The sequence below is a fragment of the Triticum urartu genome, chromosome 5A (genome assembly GCF_056163025.1).
Source record: "Triticum urartu cultivar PI428250 chromosome 5A, HENAU_Tu73, whole genome shotgun sequence".
NCBI classification, from domain to species: Eukaryota; Viridiplantae; Streptophyta; class Magnoliopsida; order Poales; family Poaceae; genus Triticum; species Triticum urartu.
The window spans coordinates 390,445,641-390,467,164 of NC_141877.1; the positions used below are offsets into that span (position 1 = coordinate 390,445,641).

General features: G+C 44.5%; 4 protein-coding genes across 9 annotated transcripts; 3 read left to right on the top strand and 1 right to left on the bottom strand.

Moving 5' to 3' along the window:
• Nucleotides 1–140: 140 nt before the first annotated feature.
• On the top strand, nt 141–6,595 carry LOC125509136 (CRS1 / YhbY (CRM) domain-containing protein). 4 transcript variants are annotated; one of them, XR_015604730.1, is made up of 10 exons: nt 141–1,444; nt 1,592–2,111; nt 2,201–2,331; nt 2,732–3,082; nt 3,242–3,398; nt 3,490–3,782; nt 3,867–4,106; nt 4,481–4,625; nt 6,173–6,308; nt 6,469–6,595. XR_015604730.1 is itself a non-coding variant. In XM_048674030.2 (9 exons), exons 1-9 carry the CDS (start codon nt 209–211, stop codon nt 4,562–4,564), a joined length of 2,922 nt encoding a protein of 973 aa, XP_048529987.2. In that variant the 5' UTR covers nt 143–208; the 3' UTR covers nt 4,565–4,866. The 4 variants fall into 4 exon arrangements, 2 of the variants coding, with proteins under 2 accessions (XP_087382288.1, XP_048529987.2); XR_015604731.1 differs by lacking the exons at nt 6,173–6,308; nt 6,469–6,595 and adding an exon at nt 5,923–5,942; XM_048674030.2 differs by lacking the exons at nt 6,173–6,308; nt 6,469–6,595 and having other exon boundaries at nt 143–1,444; nt 3,867–3,926; nt 4,017–4,106; nt 4,481–4,866.
• On the top strand, nt 5,034–12,140 carry LOC125509137 (uncharacterized). Of its 2 annotated transcripts, none has more exons than XR_015604733.1 (19): nt 5,034–5,821; nt 5,923–6,020; nt 6,173–6,308; nt 6,469–6,597; nt 6,672–6,794; nt 6,899–7,002; nt 7,157–7,292; nt 7,447–7,572; nt 7,667–7,765; nt 7,852–7,956; nt 8,053–8,163; nt 8,255–8,386; nt 8,487–8,585; nt 8,679–8,774; nt 9,733–9,916; nt 10,032–10,159; nt 10,280–10,506; nt 10,699–10,829; nt 11,762–12,140. XR_015604733.1 is itself a non-coding variant. In XM_087526163.1 (19 exons), the coding sequence occupies exons 1-18, from the start codon at nt 5,389–5,391 to the stop codon at nt 10,815–10,817; spliced, it is 2,427 nt and encodes an 808-aa protein (XP_087382289.1). In that variant the 5' UTR covers nt 5,034–5,388; the 3' UTR covers nt 10,818–10,829; nt 11,762–12,140. The 2 variants fall into 2 exon arrangements, 1 of the variants encoding a protein (XP_087382289.1); XM_087526163.1 differs by having other exon boundaries at nt 10,280–10,350; nt 10,701–10,829.
• An 892-nt stretch (nt 12,141–13,032) lies between these two features.
• Nucleotides 13,033–16,762, top strand: LOC125509138 (uncharacterized). Of its 2 annotated transcripts, XM_048674037.2 has the most exons (4): nt 13,053–13,273; nt 13,444–13,702; nt 14,310–15,232; nt 15,769–16,762. In XM_048674037.2, exons 3-4 carry the CDS (start codon nt 14,334–14,336, stop codon nt 16,265–16,267), a joined length of 1,398 nt encoding a protein of 465 aa, XP_048529994.1. In that variant the 5' UTR covers nt 13,053–13,273; nt 13,444–13,702; nt 14,310–14,333; the 3' UTR covers nt 16,268–16,762. The 2 variants fall into 2 exon arrangements, with proteins under 2 accessions (XP_048529995.1, XP_048529994.1); XM_048674038.2 differs by lacking the exon at nt 13,444–13,702 and having other exon boundaries at nt 13,033–13,273.
• A 178-nt stretch (nt 16,763–16,940) lies between these two features.
• Nucleotides 16,941–21,402, bottom strand: DWA1 (DWD (DDB1-binding WD40 protein) hypersensitive to ABA 1). The gene is made up of 12 exons (XM_048674039.2): nt 21,091–21,402; nt 20,896–21,002; nt 20,709–20,785; nt 20,122–20,167; nt 19,947–20,007; nt 19,733–19,786; nt 19,474–19,554; nt 19,356–19,395; nt 18,963–19,069; nt 18,743–18,853; nt 17,370–17,486; nt 16,941–17,251 (listed from the first exon to the last, which is right to left on the bottom strand). The coding sequence occupies exons 1-12, from the start codon at nt 21,340–21,342 to the stop codon at nt 17,156–17,158; spliced, it is 1,149 nt and encodes a 382-aa protein (XP_048529996.1). The 5' UTR covers nt 21,343–21,402; the 3' UTR covers nt 16,941–17,155.
• Between the last annotated feature and the right edge of the window lie 122 nt (nt 21,403–21,524).

Consider the following 21,524-nt stretch of genomic DNA (forward strand, 5'->3'; position numbering starts at 1 on the left):
AAATCCTGGAAGCGAGACTATCAACTACTTTATTAGAAGTAGAGATTTCGCAGATTTTGAGGGAAGCCAGGGATGATGATACTCCCAACAGGCCTAAGAAGAAGACGCCGGGGGCCCAAGCAAGGTCCAACAAGGTAAACCCACGATATCCTCCTCGTTTCGTCATCTCCTCCCTCACTCCGTCCCCAAAGCTTTGCTCCTCCCTCCAATGGCACTGCTCTTCCCGCCCCCGGCCCTCTCACCCAAACCCCCCTTCCCATCCACCCTCCGATCGACGCGGCCGCGGCGCGCCACCTGCATTAGCAGCGTCTCCTCCCCTCGCCCTCCCGCTTCGGCGCCCTCCCCGTCCACCTCCTCGCCGTACGAGGCGCCGGCGCTAGACGGCGGCACGGAGATAAGGAAGAATAAGAAGAGGAGGAACCTGAAGCCGAGCTTCGAGGAGCAGGCCCTCCGCCGCTGGTCCGCGAGGGCGCCCTCCCTGCGCGCCTCCTTCCCCTGGCAGCGGCAGCAGTCGCAGCTGGCTCACCGAGAAGACGAGCGCGCGGAGGATCATGAGCCCAGTAGCGCCACGCTGCGGTCCATCGTCGAGTACTTCGACTACGACTCCTCGGAGGATGGCGGCGGCGGTGTCGGAGAGGGCAAGGACAAGGGCAATGACGGCGTGGCACACGGCGAGGCAGCCCAGGACCGGGATGAAGAGTCGCGTCCCCAACCGAACTACCTGCTCGGGACCCGGCCGTTCTCCGCGCCGTGGATGCACGGGCAAGAAGGACCCACCGTCGTCGACCGGCCGCTCTCGGGTCCGGTGGGTGGAGACGAGGAAGAGGCTGTCAGGAGTGGTGTGTTCGATGATGAGCTAGATTCGGAGGATGAAGACGAAGAATGGGTGGACAACAGTGAGGTATTGGAAGAAGAGCCAATGGCAGTGAACTTAGAAGAGGAATTGTATGAGGATGAGGATCCTGCTGCGCCGACAGCAAGTTCTTCTTTTCCGCTGGACTCTATACTGGAGGACCAAAGTTCCACAGGCAGTGGGTTCGACAGGAGTATTAGGCGAAGCAGTGTAAGCTCAATTGTCAACACACTCAGGAATTCGATGGAGGAAAGTGCCACAATTGGGAGCTCCGAAGGGGAAGATTTTGTCCAGAAGCTGGGTTCTGTGCTCCTCCCATGGGAGAGGGAGGAGGGGAATGCGTTCGATGGTGACAAGCGAGGGAGGCATAGCAACACCAAGTTGGCAGAGAGGACTATACCAGAACCAGAGCTGCGGAGGCTTAGAGACGCGGCATTGAGGATGAAGGAGAGGATGAGGGTTGGTCCAGGAGGGGTTACACATGCCATTGTGGAGAACATCCACAGTAAATGGAAGGTGGACGAGGTGGTCAAGATGAGGTTTGAAGGGCCTCCGAGCCTGAACATGAAGAGAACCCATGAGATACTAGAGGTACCTGTGGCATTGGCCTTCTTCACCCCTTTGATTTGCCTTATCACTACAGCCACAGATTGAGCAAAAGCATGTGTTATTGTTTTACGATGCTTTCAGTTCAGTGAAATCTGATAGGCATTTGTGGTCTTTGTTATTGTCAATCAGGACAGGACTGGAGGAACTGTGATATGGAGGTCAGGGAGGTCGATTGTCTTATACCGAGGAATGAACTACAACCTTCGATGCGTGCAGTCATATGCCAAAATTGCGGAAGTTGATTCATCCGAAAATGCTGGCGATGCCATTGGTGTTGTACCCAGCTCTGAAGAGCATGACTTGCAAAAGCCAACTGTTGAGCATGATTTGCAAAAGCCAGTTGTCGAGCGTAATTCGCAAAAGTCAAGTGCAGAGGATGTGAAAAGATCGACATCTGTCATGAATTTCTCTCAAGAAGCTACGGAAACGTTTGATATCGATAGCTTCTTGGATCAGTTGGGACCACGCTACAAGGATTGGTCTGGTCGCAGCCCCGTCCCTGTGGATGCTGACTTGCTTCCTGGTTTAGTTCCAGGGTACAAGCCACCATTTAGGCAACTTCCTTATAGGACTAAAATTAGTTTGAAAGATAAGGAAATGACAGCTTTGCGTAGACTTGCTAGACAAACTGCTCCACATTTCGCTCTAGGTACTGGAGTTTGTGAAGTTGCTTGCTTGTAATTACTTGTACTTAAGCTTCAATTATTTCTTCACATTTTTTTACATATTTGTGGACAGGGAGAAACAGGGAACACCAAGGCTTAGCTGCTGCTATTGTTAAAGTATGGGAGAAAAGTTCTATTGTAAAGATTGCCATCAAGAGGGGGGTGCCAAACACATGCAACGATAGAATGGCGGAGGAAATCAAGGTAAATTGGACATATTTAAAGATCATTATACCACATTATCTAAATGCTTAAAATCACATGAGATTGCTTTATATGCAGATTTTCTGCTTTTGCTTACTTTTTTTTATGAGGATGCAGTATGTTACCAATTGCCCCTTATGACTGATTCGATATTTATTGCATAAATCATACTGTTTGAAACCTTGAAGAGTGAGTTGCTGAGAAAGCAATTCCATGAATGGATATATTTGTTGTTGTATCTCCTTTTCATACTGTGCAATGTTTTATCTTCCCCTGTTGATTCTTCTGAAGTATGTTTTGAACTCTGAATATGATCATTGTGTCCCTGCTCACGTTACAGCCTATGCATGTTTTTTCATGAGAACGTGTGTCTTGAATCTTTGTAACAAAACACATGCAGAAATTGACAGGAGGAGTACTTGTTTCGAGGAACAAGGAGTATATTAATTTCTATAGGGGAAATGACTTCGTGACTCCTAAAGTAAGGAAGGTCTTGGTGGAACAGCAACAACACGCAATTACTCAGCAGGAACAGGAAGAGCTGGCCAGGCTTAAAGCATCAGCCTCAATTACTCCCATCCCCAAAGCATTAAAGAATCCTCTAGTTGCTGGCACTCTTGCAGAAACTAGAGAAGCCACATCTCGATGGGGAGATTCACTTAATGACGAGCTGAGGAAAAAGGAGAATAATCGTTTGATTTTGGCCAAACATACCTCTCTTTTGAAGAACATGAAGAGAAAACTGATTTTGGTATGTTCTTCAAAATATACATGTAGAGTGGAAGTCTATATTTTCCTATTTTCATTGTTCATTTCCGAGGCAGCATTACACTTTCTCTCTCCATATTTAGAAAATCTAATTGCAGTCTATATATAATAAAAATTAATAACAACTCTTATGTATGTCCAGGCGAAAACAAAGGTTGCAAAAGCAGAGATGGCTTTGGCGAAAGTTCAGGAATATCTCTCTCCAGCAGAGCTTCCAATGGATCTGGAAACTATTACAGACGAGGAGCGTTTCCTATTCCGCAGAATTGGCCTGAAAATGAAGGCCTTTTTGATGCTTGGTACAACCGAAACTTTTCACATAGAAGTTGCAATGTAGGAGGCATAGGGTGAACATCTCATGATTTACCTCTGTTTGTTAAAATTTCGTAGGCAGGCGGGAAGTTTTTGATGGTACTGTGCAAAACATGCACTTTCATTGGAAGCATCGAGAATTGGTCAAAATTGTTGTGAAGGGAAAGACCTTTGAACAAGTTAAACATATTGCAATCTCTCTAGAAGCTGAGAGTGGAGGTGTGCTCATTGCACTTGACAAGACAACAAAAGGATATTCAATCATTTTCTACCGTGGTAAGAACTATAAAAGGCCCCAAGTTTTAAAGCCACGGAACCTATTGACAAGGCGAAGAGCAATGGCACGGTCCATTGAGCTCCAAAGACGAGAGGTAACTCAACCGTAAACTCTGATCCTCCTCTTTTTGTACAATTTGTACCTACCTTTTATATATCGGATGGCTGAACATTTTCAGGCACTAAACCATCATATCTCAGTTCTGCGACACAAGATCTGGAAGTTGAAATCACAGCTTGTAAGGCAATTTATATCTGATTTCATCGAATCTAATTTTTCCATGTTAACACTTCTTGATGATGCGCTACACCTTTGTTATCATCATCAGGTACAGATGAGGGCTGCTGGGAGAAAACAGGATGCAGAGTTACTCCAAACAGTTGAGGACGATTTGTCTTCAGATGATGATAATATACAGGTAAACCATTCATGACCAGGCTGGCTTAGCAAAATACTTGATTAGAGAATCGTTTCCTGCAAGCTAGAGTGATTCCTTTCAAGCACTCTCTACAATGGCAATGTACATGTGTCCTTGCATATCGTCTCAGTATCACAGACACTTCACTTTTTTTTGAAAGTACTATCTTAGATGCTAATATTAGTCTCGTGCTCCTTCCGTCCGGAAAAGCTTGTCCCTCAAATGGATGTATCTAGCACCAACACTAACTTGGTGCTAGATACATCCATTTGAGGGACAACCTTTTTCGGACGGAGGGAGTATGATTTTAGTAAGTTGCTTGGGCGATTGCCTCTAAAAACCAAGAGGCTGATAGGTAGCTTCTGCTGTCGCAGGATGAAGGGGATGAAGCTTACCTGCAAACTTACGGCAGCGACGATGAGGACGATGCCGACGATGATTCCAATGAATATCTCTGAGTTGTGGCAGTTTTAACCGATGAAGCTCCAGGCCAGTGTTCTTCCCTCGCGTGGCCAATTGGTAAGTCGACACATGCCTGTGTGGTTTCGAGTTCGGCATTGCTACATCACACCGATAGCATGTATGTAGCCTTCCACTGAAGATGTTGCCAGTATGTGGTTCATATGGTTCCTTACCACCAATGAGGATGTAACTTCAGTGGCATCATTTTGCATTTGCCACGGGCACCTCCATGCCCCTTGTCAAAATGTAGACTCAAACAAGGTTTGCTCTAACATATGGCCAAGCTGGTGTTTCGTTCGACCGTGTACTTTGGTTCATGTTTTATCTGTAAAGCGGGGTAAGAGCTGTTCCGAGAGACCATAAAAATATCTTAGAATCTTTTACATTGTATAATGTAGTGCAAGCAAATTGTAAGGAAACCTATCTATGGATTGCAACGAATAAAACGACAGATCAAAAATCTCACGCGGGGTTTTATTTTTTTGAAGGAATAAAATCCTCCAGAAAACATACATCAACTCAATGTACCACAAAGTCTTACGTTTCTCACGTTTGAAAGGCGCGCTCTACTGAAAGTAGCTTTTTTTTGAGAATCTCTACTGAAAGTAGCCTGAACAATGGCCGAGTTATCCATCTCTTTGGCACAAAATACGTCTCGTGCTGGGCTGGGCTGGGCTGGGCTGAGCTTTAGTGCTTTACCATTTCAGCCCCTCTGCTTCCCTCGCTTTGTGAGTGAGTTTCCCTCCCCTCCCCTCTTCTCCCCGTCTCGAATTTTGAATTTCCGTCGAGTTTCTCCGATCCCCCACTCCGCCTGTCCGCCATGGACCCGGAGCCGCAGCGGTGGGCGGCGACGTACACCACGCAGCTGAGGCAGAAGCGCAAGGCCTACCACGACGGGGTCCTCCTCCTCCGCCCGGACTCCCGCCGCCTCGTCCTCCTCGACGACGCCGGCGTCACCATCGACGCCAGGTCCCTCCGCGCCGGCGAGTCCGTGTCCGAGGGCGCCTCCGTCGAGTTCCCGTGCCACCTCGTCGACGTCGGCGAGGCCCAGCACGTCCCCACCGCCGCCCGCCCCGGAAGGCCCTCCGAGCCCGCCGCTCCCAGAGCCGCCTACCGCGGCGGCGCCAGGGCGCGTCACGGCGTGGCCAACACCTGCGCTCCCCGCGCGTTCGTGAACCCACCCACGACCGGCGCCGGCAAAACTGAAGCCACGGGCTCTGGCTGTGCCAGGCCCGCCGGTTCGACGTCCCAAGGTTTGCGCGCCACCTGTTCTACGTATGTCCTGTGGAGGCTGAACAAGCTGGCTCTGCCCTGCCCCGAGGGCTGAACGAGTAGGATGCGCTTTTGTTTGCAGAGTGGAGCGCGATGTACACCACCCAGGTTTCGCAGAAGGCTAAGAGGTATCACGACGGCTTCGTGAAGCTCGTTCAATCTGGGTTGTATTCCAAGCAGGTAGGATGCAATGCGCATCTCTGATAAGTGTTTTCCATTCGTATATCGAAGGCCGGAGATGCTAGTTAGTAACCATAGGCTGATTGGCATGCGATCAGTTTATTTCGGGTGATAAAATGTCTTGAATCATCGTGTGAATTAAAATGTTTCAGATCGTTTTGCTGGATGAAGAGGGCCAAGTACTGGGGACCAGGCACCTCAAGTCAGGGGAGTGTGTGGAAAGCGGCAAGAAATGCAGTTTTCCTGGCTATCTGATTGAGATCGGCGAGGCCACAAATCTAAACAAAGGTTGGTTTCGTACATCTAGTATAGATAGACTTATGTGCCAAATATGCTGGTGTGCCTCCTGAGACTTTCTGATTTCTTGTTGCGACTTATAGAAAAATCCTAGAGAACATTTTCTGTGCTGTCATTGAAAGGATGTGTTTCTGCATTGATAAATATGAAGGTGGAGAACCTAAATCTTCAGAAGAACACATGGTGCAGACAAGACCAAAGGGAGTGGAGAATGCGAATAGCAAAATGGGAATTGGAACAACAAGTTCCCTGAAATTCATCAGTCCACAGAAGTTCCATTGTAGGTGGACTTGAAGTTACAAATCCTTCCAGCATATCATAGTGAGAACCTCATTTGTCTCAGCAATTTTGTAGCTTTTGACAAGAGTAAATCAGAAGCCACTTCTAGTTCTAACAAGCCAGAGCTTGGAAAGAGTGAAGTTGCAGCTGCTGGCAGCACAGGGAGCCTTATGGGTTCAGCAGACTCAAGTTTCAAAGGTTAATGTGTAGCCTCCCGTATAAACGATGCTTGTGCTTTGAACATGTAATGTATTATTTTTATTATATATTGAGGCTTATATAGAATGTGCATCCTTTTGTAGAAGTGGAATGGAGTGTCTTATACACTGCCCAACTAATTCAAAAGGCAAAGAAGTTTCATGATGGCGTTATAAGGCTTGTCCATGCTGGTCCAAATGTAAAGCAGGTTAGCAACCAACGCTCAGTTCTTAATGGACATGCTAATTTGAGGTTGGTGTTTTATGATAGCTTTAACAGAGGAGATGCTGTTGGATTATATCAAATCAAATGCTGTGATGACTGTACAAAGGTGTTTTTAGCTGTATTAACTGTATTTGCAGATTCTTTTACTGGATGAAGAAGGTGGAGTGCTTGGCACCAGATATTTCAATCCAGGTGAATCTATTGAATGTGGAAAGAGATGTCAGTTTCCTAATTATATTATCGAAGTCACTGAGCTCAGAAATAAAATGAAAGGTTAGTTTCGTTCGTGCTTAAGGACAGTCATTTTTGTATCCAGTTTTCCACTTATAATTCTGCATCTGCAAATAGGTGAGTTCTACTTGTAGAAACATATTTTTTTGTTCTGTAACATGTGAGATTTCTTATTAGTTTGCTAATTTGTATGCAGATGTAGAACACACACATGCTGCTGGGGAGGCTTCAAGTCACACAGTGCCTAAGAATGGAGAGAATATGCGTGAAAAGGATGACAAAAGTAAATCTCCAAAGTTTGTTAGTCCATTCAAGCTCCATGGTATGTGATCACAAGGTTACACAAACATTGGACGTGTCTTCCTGCTTACCACATATTCTATTTGCAATCATTCATCTGTCTCCACAATTAGCAGATCATCGGAAGACTAAAACAAGAAGCACTACCGACTCTAACAAGCCACAGGTCGGAAAATCAGCATGTAGTAACGTGGGCGATCCACTTAACTATCATGGTAGCTGAGCTTAACTTAATAATCAGTTTGTTCTATTTTCTGCTGCATGTATATCTTAATGTAGTAAAGCCGCTGTTTGTTTCCAGTATTTACGGATCTTCAGAGGGGTAAACCAGATTGCACGGTTGGTTACAGAAGAACAGACCTGGGGTCAACATCTAGCGACATCGACAATCAACATAAATTCAATGGTACCTGGGCTTAATTTTACACACTATTTCTAATATTTTTGCAGTTGCTTATATACTTTTATGTAGTGAGACACTGAGACTGCTGGTGGTTTCCAGATTTTGCAGATAACCAGAGGGGCACATCAGAACTATCTACCAGCAAATCAACATTTAATGACCTGGGAAAATCAACATTTGGTGGAATGGATGATCCACATAAATTTGATGGTACTTGGGATTAATTTTACGCACTGTTACTATTTCTGCAGCTTCTTGTATACTTTTATGTAGTGAGAGTGAGACTCCTGGTGGTTTCCAGATTTTGCAGGCACCCAGAGGGGTACATCAGGATTTTCTACCAGTTATAACCGGCCAGAAGTTGGCAAATCAACATTTAATGACCTGGGAAAATCAACATTTGGTGGCATGGATGATCCGCATAAATTTGATGGTACTTGGGATTAATTTTACACACCATTACTATTTCTGCAGCTTCTTGTACACTTTTATGTAGTGAGAATGAGACTGCTGATGGGTTCCAGATTTTGCAGATATCCAGAGGGGTAAATCAGGATTTCCTACCAGCTATAACCGGCCAGAAGTTGACAAATCAATTCTTAATAGAATGGATGATCCACTAAAATTTTGTGGTACTTGGACTTGATGCTCATACTTTCATCCTAGCTCTACTACTGGCTGGTGTTTGAATGCAAAATATAACCATGTTTATCCACAATTTGCAGGTCTTCGGGATGGCAAATCAGTGTGTCCCACTAGTTTTGTCAGGAGAGAGGTTGGAAAATCAAAATTTGGCAACGCTGATGATTCTTTACGGACTGGTTTGTAAACCTTTACTGAACTGCTAGCTTAAATATCTTTGCATAGTTCCTTCCAGACAAGACAAATAGGAAGAAAAATAGGTTAGTTTGTTATGCACCTGTGGTGAATGCCACAAGGACAGTGGACTTTTGAGAGGCAATTTACTGCTATTCCTTGGACTAGCCAAGAATCATGGATACACAACTCAAATATGACAATCCGATCAGTTGTTATACAAAGAGTGAACATATTTTAACATGTAAAACAGTAACTGGTTACCATTCATGAAACAGATTACAGCTGGCATTGTGTAATCTTCCGTACATAACATGTAACGCCAAAGTTAATGGTGAACAAGTAGGGTTTGTTATTCGAGACTAATGCTCAGCTAAGGCGGGTTCGAGTAACTCCACAGTACCAACTCCGAATTAGTTTGATATAGGTGTCAATTAACAGTTCAGGATGTTTGATTGCTTGCACCGTGAACTCGTGAAGTGTTCAGTTACATAGCACCGTGAAGCAACTGTTGCAGAGTCGTGATGTATGGAAAATGGTTCTTCCTTATTTCCTTTAATTCGCTTGATAGGTAAATAGTAAATCTAGATACATGATTCTGTAAACATTACAAGCATTAAAATTTGAAACAGCCGTGGTCTATTCTTCAGTTATGCACATTTTCCTCAACTTGTTCTTGCTTATTACCAGAAGACTAATTGACAATCAAAGTTCGGAACGTCATAATTTAGAAACAAGTACTTAAAGAGTCCCCACAGTGCTGCACTAGTTATTGCAAAGTAAGATGCTCATTCTGAAGGAAATATTTTTTCCAAGGTGCCTGCTTGATCCTTGTGGTATCAACTTGGATGGCTTGCACAACTACTCCAATTCATGTTTATTGATGTGTTTGCACAACTACTCCAATTCATGTATATTCATGTGCTTTTATATTAATAACAATAACGTCATTTTGATCTATAGCTTCCCAAATACTATCTATCATGAAGCCCCCAGCTGGATTGTCTCACTTTGCTACCCAGCTTCGTACATCTGTGCAATCTTGCTTGAAGCTGGATACTGCACATGCAAAGAACTCAGCAATCACTCATAATAGGAATGAATTATCAGGGAATGCTTATCCAACTTACAATCATCAGGCCATCATGTAAGATGTTAATGCTTTGTTTCATGTTTAAATTCTAGAATATTGCCTTATAGTGAGGCTCCAACATGACAAATAGAATAACAAGTGAATATTGACACTAATGATGTTTCTGTAGGAAACCACCAGCTTTTGATGCTTCGGACTTGGAATTGATAGATCTCCCAGGATCTGAGATGTGCAATGCAAACGAGCAGAAACTAGAATCGTCAGGCAATCTTAACACTGTAAACTGTAATGGTACAGGTAAGTTGCTTCAGTGAACTTATTCACACCGAGACCAGCTTATACATCTTACCAAGCGTCCGTGCCAGTGCCACCCGAGACTAAACGACAAATGCTGCCATACTGGTCTGTACTTGACAGGTTCTGCGCCAATTCCGAATGACACTAGCATGCCAAACGTGCGAGAAGACAAAAGTGGAAGTGCAGATCAGGTTTGCACCCTATGCTGTCAAAATTTTCCCTGGGGCCTTGTTCGGTTCCTTCAGATTTGAAGGGGTTTGGAGGGGATTGAGAGGGATTAAATCTCCTACAAGTCAAAATCCACCTCAATCCCCTTGTGGGAGGGATTAACCGAACAAGTCCTGAGGAGGAAAGTTTTAACACTGAATTTGAGGAAGCTACTGCTTCAGCTTACTGTCAAAATATTGTGCGCCCACAGCCGGAGTTTCATTATCATCAGATGAGGCTATGGAAGTTCTAGTTTTAGTGTTACGTCATAAAAAAAATCTTGCACATACTATGTTATGTTAGTCGTCTGACTTGTGCCATTGTGCGTCTGCAGCTCGGTGCAAATAACACAGCAGAGGACCCTAAATATGATGGCCCTTCTCGTACGTGTAGAGATCCCACGATCCAGGATTTGATAGATGACTGCCCTTCTTTTGATCTTGGCTTCTAATGGAAGTGGAAGGTACAGCTCTATTTTGTACTCGTGCTGCATAATCTTTACTCCTACAAAGATGTCTACCTCTCTCCTATCTTCGTCAGCAATTTGTATGCCGCCCCTGACCCAGCTCCTCCTTATTGATAGAGCCAGATACTATATGATTTTATTATTTATAATAACTTAGGGACAACTTGCTAGTCACATTAGATAACATAATCTGGGATATTTGCTTCGCATATTGCACATAGTGAAGCATGTCTGAACTTGACCCATCTCGAAGCGCATGCTTTACTTGCACAAAACTCGTATTTTGGGCATGTTTGACATGCCGTGTTTTGAAGCCACAAATCAGGATGAAAGTAAAAAAAATCTTGAAATATCTTCCGTGGCAAACGCAGCTTCTGTGAAGACATGAACCGGTCACCATCGACCATCCATGACTTGGTAGAATCATACTGACCTACGTAACAAAAACCCACGCCTTTCACAGCAGCACAGTAGAAGTTTCTCCTTGCCCCTTTCGTCTCGCCGGCAGCTGATCACTGCAGCACGTGGTGGTGAATTGGATTCACGCGCCTACGTCCCACTCGTGGACCAACAGCTGCTGGATCTATCTATGTACTGTCGTTAGGTAAAACCACCGGCTGCTACATGCCCAATAGAGCACCAATACATACGAGGCAACTTCCAGGCCTAACCCGTGTACACTCGTTCGCTTCTCTGCTGCCGCCTACCAGTTGGGAAGCTGTGCACAGCTTTTGCACGTTGTCTAAAAGCCTTGCACGTAACAGGAAAACGCACAGCCTGTGGCAACTGGCAAGCCAGAGATTGCTCTGTACAGTCCATTCGAAATATACGCTTGGACGGCTTCAGAAACGAAAATATCTGTGCAGAAACTGTTGACTCGTGTGGTTTCCTTTGCTTGCTTGCTGAGCTTTGCTTTGCATTGTATGCAGGGTGCCGTGCATGGCTTGGGCGGACTGTGTCACGAAACGATCAGATCTCTTGATTGCTGGCGAGAGATCAGGCAAAAGCAGCAGTTTTTCTCAAGAAATTAGGCGCGTTGAGCGGGTGAAGGAATGATCCTACGTGTGGGTGGTCACTGTACAGTTTTTTACTCTTGTCTTGCATCCTTGTTTATGTTAGCGAGTGATTGCTTTACCTTTTGAGTTATACTACTAATATATAGCATGGCCTTTCCGTTGCTTTACCTTTTGTTTTATAAATATAAAGCATGGCCTTTTGTTGATAAAATCAGAGACTGAAACATGTATTTGCAAAAAAAAAACATGTATTTGCAGTGAAAAGTCATGGATGCTGTTTATAGAATCGAAATCTCATGGAGACTTTTTTATATTGTTGGCAGTTTTGTGGAAATCAACGTTGTTGAGACTCGTTTCAAAACAGAAAGTCCATACGGGTTCCTTTGATTTGCAACGTTTCTAAGACATGAGAATAGGAAGAATACAAAAATGACATGTGTTCTTAAATTCTAGCCTTTGTTGCGAATTATAAAAAACATTTTGGATATTTTAATGTGGACTGCATACGGATTGAAATGAGTGAACAAACACACTAAAACACATCTATACACCTGATTCAGAAAAAAGTTACAGCATCTTATAATTTGGAACGTGGGAGTATATGATTATTAGGAAACTATAGGATTAGCATAAAATAGTGTATGACCCACCCCAACAAAAGCAAATAATTTTGTAACAGAATGTGTTAAGTGGATGGATTTTCTTCTTCAAAATAGAGTGCAAACAAATCTTCTTAAAGAAAAAGGTCCTAAGATTTGAATCATGTGGACGAAATGACGTGCACAGACTAAACTCATGATAAACTGTATGTGAAATTCATTTGAACCAAGGACCTATAATTGTCACAGCAAAATGTTAAAGAGGTCTATTGAAAAAAGAAAAAAAAAGTTTTTTTTTGCGGCAAAGAAAAAAAGTTAAAAAGAGGCCTACTTTTACTGCTTGAATACATACATTCATTTAGTACGTAAATAATGTTTGAAGCAATGAGTAGTAGTGTTGTTTTTGGTGGCGGAGTGAGTCACACATCTGGCTCAAGTGGAAGGTGATGTGGCGGCATCAGCGGGGCACACACGTCCCCACACACACCGCCCCCTACTGCCTACCCCACCCCACCCATCACACCACTCCAAGCAGAAAACAGCAGCAAAATATAATAATACAAGTTACTATTAAAAAAGAAAACCAAAGGGAGACGAGGAGAGAGAAACCTATGGATAGGATTCCACAGATTCCCATCGAGATCGAGGTCGAGGTCGAGGAGGCCGCGAGACGGCACGGATCCCCCCCCTCGCTCGCCCCCAGAAACGGAAAACCGGGGAATAAAATCGTAGTCAAAGACGGACGGGGAGGACGAGCAGCAGAGCAGCAGCGGAAATCCAGCCTTCGTCGGAAGCACGGCGCGGCGCTGTCAGTCGGCCAGCCAAGGTAAGAAGAGGCGCGCCCGCCCGCGCCTAACAAAAAATGACGAGAAAATTTCTTTCTTTTAAATTTCATTTCACCAGTAGTAATAACAATAATAAGTAACTAAAAATATCTGTCTTTGCGTCTGATTGTTCCCCTTGCTTTGCTTTCACGTCATTCTCCGGGGGCAGCAGACAGACAAGCAACGCAACGCAAGGGACGCAAGAGAGAGTGCTCCGATCCCATCCCCTGCCTGCCCGCGGTCTCCGCGAGCTCTTCTCCCCCCTTCTCCATTTATTAGGGGCAGGTTCACTTCTTGATCCACTCGTCTCACCTAATAGTACTAGCTCGTAGCCGGCCGCACGGATCAGCGCCTTCCTCTTCGCCGCTCAAGCTTCCGGCACCCGGCTCAGAATCTTCACTTCGTCCCGGCTCCACTTCTTGCCGATCCAGGTCAAGAACCCTCGCCTGAAATTTTTCTTGCTCCATGATTGCCCATGGCGTCATGCCATCATTCGATGGAGTCGAGGTTTGGGGTTAAAGTTAAAAAGATGTGTCAATCCGAGCTGTTCCCCGGGCCAGATCCGGTCGCCATGATTCCTCTGCTTCCTTGATAGGCGTCGGGGTCGGGGGTCTGTCGGCGGTACTCGCGTAATCTTTTACTACTATATACTTACCTTCCAAAGTCACACTACCACTGGAATTAGTAGCGACGGTTACTTTCTTCTTGGCGATGGATGGAAATAGTAATGGTTGCTTCCTTTGGGCCTTTGGGGAAGCAGCATAGGATACATGGTACTAGTATCATTTACAGCGTAGCACTGTCCTACTCCTATATCTGGCGTCCAAATTAATTTCGACACGAAGCAGTTCACTGGGGACGTTTGTGAATTGTTTACATCATAAGCTTGAGTTTATCCAATAATTTCGGGAATGTTTGTGAGTTATGCATGTTACTTTGTGGCTTTCATCTCTTATAGAAGGTTTTGGTGATGCTATTTCCGCTTTATGCGACATGTGTGTATGAGCTAATGCTGATGGTCAACTTCCTGATGTGCAGGCAGCTTCTTGACATGCGACACTGATGGCGGCGGCAGAAGCCAGAGCTGCTTGGCAACGGGCCGCAAACCGCTGCTTATTTCAGGAGGATGCAAAGAGAGCTCCAAAACTGGCCTGCTGTCCACCGACAATGCAACAGCATGAAGCAAACAGCGGGAACCCCACCAGTCCGCGAGACTGCCACATCCCGAATTTCATGCATTTGAACTGGAACCCGATGAACTCCAATCAGCCAATAGATGCCTGGTTTCTTCAGCTGCAGCCCAATTTCGGGTGCCACAAGGTGCTTTCTGGCGAGCATCTGAATTACATGGGCGGAGAAGCCAATGCCAAGAAAGTGGACAGTTTTTCGCCTGTCTCTACTCTTGACGACATCAACACGAAGAAGAGCGAGTGCCCTTCTGAGCCACCGTGGATGGTTTCGACGGCTTTTATGAAGCAAACATCTGAAGCACCTTGCGAAGGGTGCCCTCAAACGAGTCTCAAGTGCAGAGGAAATTCCAATAACTTCCTTCACGAGGATAAAGAGGTTATGGACTTCAAAACTTTTGATCCTTTGTTTCCGAAGAAACCGAAGAAGGCATGCTATGAGATGGATCCACCTTGGGAACAAGACAGGAAGTCTCAGCCCTGGTGGCAAGTAGCTGACGAGGAAGGATTGGCTTCGCTTGTTGCAGAAAGAGCAATGCAGCACATTGAGAACAATGATCTGCCAAAACCCACTCAGATAGTGCGTATTCATGGGGCAAAATTGAACGGCCATGAAAACAAGGATGGCTGTGGGAATTCATCTTCTTCTGGTAAAGAGTCGCAGCCTCGACTTCACGACACTATGATGTGCAGCTATAGCCTCTCAAGCACCAATGAGATGAATTCATCTGACGGTGGAGGCTGGCAACAGACTCGCAAAAATGATGCGCATGGGTATGTGTGGTTTCATTTGTCTTGTTTCATAACCATCAAAACTACAACTAGGAGCCCTCCTTTGTAGATTTGCACGCCATACGTACTTTCTTTTCGTTTATTATGTAGTTTTTCACTACAAGGAATCTTTTATAGCCCCATTATCTGCATATTACACCCAACCCTAGTTAGGCTGAAATTAAAGGAACAGGCTGTTTAATTAGCTCCAGTCTGTATATATGTAGTGAATCTCTGTCAGTCCTTTGTGCGTTCTCATAATCAAAATTGCAAGCCAGTTAAACTTGTTTTCGGTAATTTTGCGACAAGAACAAAAAACTTATTTTGGATAAAAGGTAAATGCACCCGGGTAAAAGTTGGCTGAATTTAATTTTAATGTAATATGGCATCATGTCCACTGATGTCCATTTTATGCCTCTTTTGTAGTATATTGTTATTATGTTATTCCTGGAAATACCTCAGGTGCCCTTTCCTTCATCCAAGCTTCTTCCAGATTTCTGTGCATTTATTTATATCATTACATTACATTTGAAATGCAGGGGCACGCAGGATTCATATAGTAGTGGTGATCATACACCAGGCAGCAAGCCCACATATCAGAATCAGAAAGACGCCGAGAGGGCCCAGCTACTGGACGCTCTTCGCCATTCGCAGACACGGGCTAGGGAAGCCGAGGTGGCTGCCAAGAATGCTCATGATGAGAAAGACCATGTCGTCAAGCTACTGTTTCGTCAGGCCTCGCACCTCTTTGCGTGTAAGCAGTGGCTGAAAATGCTGCAGCTGGAGAACATATGCCTCCAGCTCAGGCTGAAAGAGCATCAGATAGCAGCCATGTTCCCGGAGCTTCCCTGGACGGTGATGAAGGATGAGAAGGCCGAGCCAGAAGGGGAGCGAAAAGGCAGGGCAAAGAAGAAAGGCAGGAGGCAGAACAAGGAAGGTGGCTTCTGCAAGGCCATCATGTTTGCAGTTGGCGTAGGCATCGTCGGCGCGGGATTGCTCCTTGGCTGGACCTTTGGGTGGCTGCTGCCCAGGTTGTAAGTTCTTCTACCTAGCGTGCAGTTCGACGAATAGGTGGTAGGTAAAGAAAGCTCCAGATATCTGCTTTGTGGAGTAGGAGGATGAAATGATGGAATTCTTAGAACCACTCATATTTGGAAGCCTTGCTGGTGATATCTCTGCGCGGTCCACGCCACGCCTTTCGTGTATATATAGGAAGGGTTTTAGTGTACATATTTGCCAGAAATGGGTATTTCTGGCACACCTGTTGGTTCCATGGGTGATGGGTTGAAGGTGTAAATAGTGTGCCTGAGTGGTGGTGGAACTTCAAAATCAGTCGACTTGAACGGTGTGTAAGCCTGTACTGTAAGTATGTCTGTTTAGACAATGTACTGTAAGCATATGTAACTTTGTTGTCTTCTTGATGTAAGAGGAGTTGTATTAGTCGCTGGTTGGTAGCGACTACATGTAAACCTGGGCAGCAAGCCTATAACTTGGTTCTTTGTTTAATGTATGTAAGCGAAGTTGTATTACTCAGCTTGGTGTTGACTAACTGAGCACAATTTGGTGGCAATTTCATCTTTTTGTTGTTCTTGTTGATAGTTTAAAGTTACCGAGAGTTATTTTAATCTCAGAAAACAAAGTCCATCAAGCAGTAGGGTTGCAGGAGTGACTCTTTCTAGCTAAATTCAAAAGTTAACACATGCAAAACAGATTGAGACGGGTTGTATCAAAAGCTCCAGGAGAATATCTATAACAAGGACATTTACAAAGAATCTATCCTTGTCAGGAAATCATTCCGCAGACTGAACTGAAACTAGTATTACAACAGTGAGGGGGGAAAGAAATACAGTTTCGCACTCCACTGACTAATGTGGGAGTGGCAAACGGAAATTGCGCAGAGACGCTTCATCAACACTCGGTAACTGATTACCTATCCAGACCACGGCAACGAAACGCGCAGAGATGGCTCCCGAATCCAGAGATGACATCCACCAGACCCCCATGCCCAGCAACAGCTGCCATCTGTAACGGCATGGGTAGCAAGCAAGTGAGAACAGGATTTCCAGCCCCAGATATTGGGAGATGATGCAGACCCAAGAAGTGGTCTCGACTGAGCACCAAAAGGGACATGGATACATACCCCGGACGAATGCATGGAGACGGAAAATGCCGATGGAGGAGCGCACTTTATTTGCGAAACAACAACCCCGTTGATCGTGAAACGGGAGAGCGCAGGTTCAGCGCCAACCGCTAAAATCTGAGTGGACATGGATGAAAAGGAAAAATGCCGAAACAGTTAGCATGCTATTGGAAGCAAAAGAGTTGAGATAAACCATGCATGTCACTTTATTGTTTATATTACTCATCTCCCTTTTTCACATAAATAGTCTGGTAAATCTCCAATAAAATTTAAGGTGAAAACAATGGGGTATTTCTTGGAAGAAGAATACGGACTATTTTATCTCTATTTGAAGTGTCGTCCTTATATTCTCATTTCAATTCTCTCATCCAGCAACATTGCAAATTATAATTTGCCAGCCACAGACTAAAGAGCATTAAAGACAAGTCGCCATTTTATTGCATACTTTCTGCACTTGTGTGTGCTGGATCTCGAGAGGAGATCCACTAACATTTTTTCTGACCTGCAAAGTTTGTATTATGCAACTGCTTGAGAGCTACTTGGTCTTGGTTTGGCAGTCAACCAAATCTCAAATGCTTGGAAAAGGCTACTGGTGTCTTCAGTGATAAATCTCGAAGTCTTTTGTGATAAATCATACACCAGTGGGGATTGTTGTTCGCCTTAACCATATCAGATGCATGGAAATGATTGAAGTAATTGGATATGTGGGTGTCTAGTTTGTTATAGCCATAGTGCTTGCTAAACTCACTAAAGACAAGCATATGTCTCCAGTATTATTGCCTGTCCACTTTTAAGCCAATGATGAGCCGCTTCTAATGATGGGCATTGAGTAACCTTGGAAGTTCACCATACACTGATCATTTCCTGCCGATCTATAAACTAGTGACGAGCTATTTTCTATTAATGAGCATTAGATAACCTTACCAGTTTACAAGGCATTACTATAGTGGATGTTTCTTATCCATCTTCAAACTAAATAGTATGAGTTATTTCTAACGATGAGCATCGAGCAACCTTACCATTTTTTTTTTAGGGAAGCAACCTTACCAGTTTACTGGACACTAGTTTAGTGGCCATATGTATCATGAGTTACACTGAGTCATTGACCAATTTATTGAACAAAAGGGAAGGTCCATTGACCAGTTTTACTAAACGTGTTCTCGGTTAAGTTTTGGTGTTATGGGTTTTAGTTACTGTCCTATTTATATTTTGAATCGGTGAAAAAAGGGAAGAAGTGTTCGTCTATAAAACTCATAGGTATGAGCATTATAAAAACTGCTTTATTTTGAAGTTTTATTCCAACCTAGCCAGCTAACTAAAGGTCTTACTTGGGCAGGGAGGAAACAAATGAAAATGTACAGATCAGCACTTACTTGATTTTTGTCAAACAACAGATCTTGAACAGGAGCACCACAATCTGCGTTAAAGATGCACTCATTTGAAAGAAGACTCCAAACTGATATACCACTAGAAGTACCACAAGCCTGGGAATAGTACAGCCCAAAAAAAATTTAAGATACATAGCATATATCAAAAAACTTGGCTAAAACTAACAAACACTTAGTATCTATATGAGCTAGATGTGCCCAATACCAGCCAACTTTCACTCGCATCAATGGCAATGCAGCCGACCCACGAGCCCTCAAATTTCTTGTTCTGTACTGGACGTATCGTCTGCGTACACTTCCCACTTCTGCAATCTGGAGTGTCCACAAAGAGCATGAATAAGCATGATAAAAGAATAAAAGCCTACCAAAATTGAACTCATACGATAAATTTTGTTAGCATGTTGCATCAGTCTTATGGCCAGAGAAGTAAAACTAATAGGAGCAGAGATTGCTATAGCATGTTGCGTGTTTTTTCTTTGAACAAACTAGAGAGGCAGATATTGCTGTCAATACCACTAGGAACTGGAAGAGCACAGATAAGCCATATTTAAACAAAAAACAAATACAAAAACTTTCTCGAATTGAGAGGATTGCTCACCCCAGATACGGGCTGTTCCATCCTCTGATCCAGTTACCACCTAAAAAAAGCGCAAGTTTGTCCATTAATAGCTCAGGTTTTCATAAGACAATGTTACAGTACTAAAATAATGAGCTACCTGGTGGTTCGCTTCACGAACTGCGATACTATGCAAATAGTCAGTATGCCCCTTAAAGGTCATTTTACACTTGCCACTTTCCTGAGACAAGCAGACATGATCGAAACTATTCTCAGACACCTCCTCAAGCAGTCACATAGAACATTAATACTATGGATATGGAAGCTTGTGACTTAAATGATTCTTAGGCAGAAGCATATTTCATTTTAATTAATTCAGAACTTCTATATGTCATATTTTACCTCAAGAAAATACATACCACATCCCAGCAATAAGCACATGCATCACCCGCTGCCGCAAAAAGAGATCCATCCTGTTTGAAAGAAGCGTAGTGGAGAAAATCAATATCCAACAGAACCAAATAAGGAATCAAGCATTCTACGAGAAGAATGAGAACAGACTGCACATAAGAGGCTGGTGTGCTGATTGCTTTCTTCAAACAGTGTGAAAGTAAGCAAATATGAAGTACTGACCTGTTTGCTAATTGCAATGGCATTATTTTCTGGTATTGGAGACCGTGCACCCCAAGGGCCTCTATAAATTGACAGAAACATATATGAGAAAATGGAGGGCGAGAGAACTGGTGTATTCCTCAGGAACAAAGAACTGTCAGATCTGCATGTCCAATTGTTTAGTATGGAATCTTACTCGTGCTGAGGGTTAACCAAGTCAAGTATTGGTTCAACATGATCCCCTGGGGAAAAATGCAATGGTAAAATATCATGAGAAAGATCAAAATAAGTGCTCTACGTATTAATAAACAACCATTATTTTTTAGGTAGCTTAGCTAGACAGATAATTTGTTTCACTCTGCACTCATAGTAATATATTTGACTCAACTCATTGACAAACTATCATCTTTTTCATCAAGCCACAGGGATAATATCGACATAAAGCATCTGAAAAGCATTTTTAGTTTCATAGAAGTGAGCACAACTATCAAGCACCTTTACAACTGTTGATTTAGATTTCATTCATGCTCTAAAATAGTAAGGCTATATAAGATTTCATTCATTTATACTTCTTTATTCAACTGCTGTAAATCAACTATAGTATATAAGATGAGACTAAGAATATGCACAAGAAGCTGAATGTGCAAGATTGACATCTTTGCTAGTAAAAAAAATGTAGCTTTCTCTTCTTACTGAAAGTACATCTATGTAAGAACAGCTAGTTAAGCCCAATTCCAACTAATCTAGCAAACCAAGCCACGAACGGGAGCTCTTGTACATTACCTTGCAGAGAGAGTGGCAGAAGGCAGCTCTGCATCTCGTGCCATCTCCAACCCCGAATGTGGCCGTCATCCCCGCAGCTGTCACGAGCAATGGATCACATTGTAAATTTTCCTTCTTGAGAACACTCTTGGCCGACAATCCCACGGCATCAAAAGAGAGGAATTGGTGAGAAAGAAGAAGCATTTACCTGAAGAGCAGCGGCTGAATCGGATCATTGTAGAACTTGGCGTCGTAAACGGGGCCGCTGTGCGCTTGGACGATGCAGACGGGGTCGACCAGCGCGGCGGCAGCCGGCTGAATCAAATCAAGGGGAACGGGGCGTTTGTATCAAACACGGAATAGAGCAGGGATGGGGGAAGAAGGGGGAGGGGGGAAGCGAAACCTGGGGGGCGGCGTGGGCGGAGGCGGAGGAGGATATGCAGGAGGACAGCGAGAAGGAGGCGAGGGAGCCGTCGCTGGAGGCGGCGGCGAGGAGGACGTCCGGGTCGGCTTCGTCGCGCTGGTCGTAGAAGACGGCGCGGAAGAGGGTGCGGCAGGAGAGGTCGCGCTCCCGCAGGATGCCACGCCGGTACGCCGCCTCGTCCCACTCGCGCGCGTCGAGCCCTGGCTGCGCCGTCGCCGCCGCCGCCGCCATCTCCTCGCGATTCTTCGCTGCTGCTGCTTCTGCGTCCGGCAGTGAGGTACAGGGGGGCACAGGTCCGGAAAACAGCGGCTGGGCCTTGGATAAGAGTGCGGTGGGCTGGGCTGGGCCGGCCCTCGCATATATATGTGTTTTTTTCGAATTTAGAGGCAAACTGTCGAGAAGAGTTTGCAAGT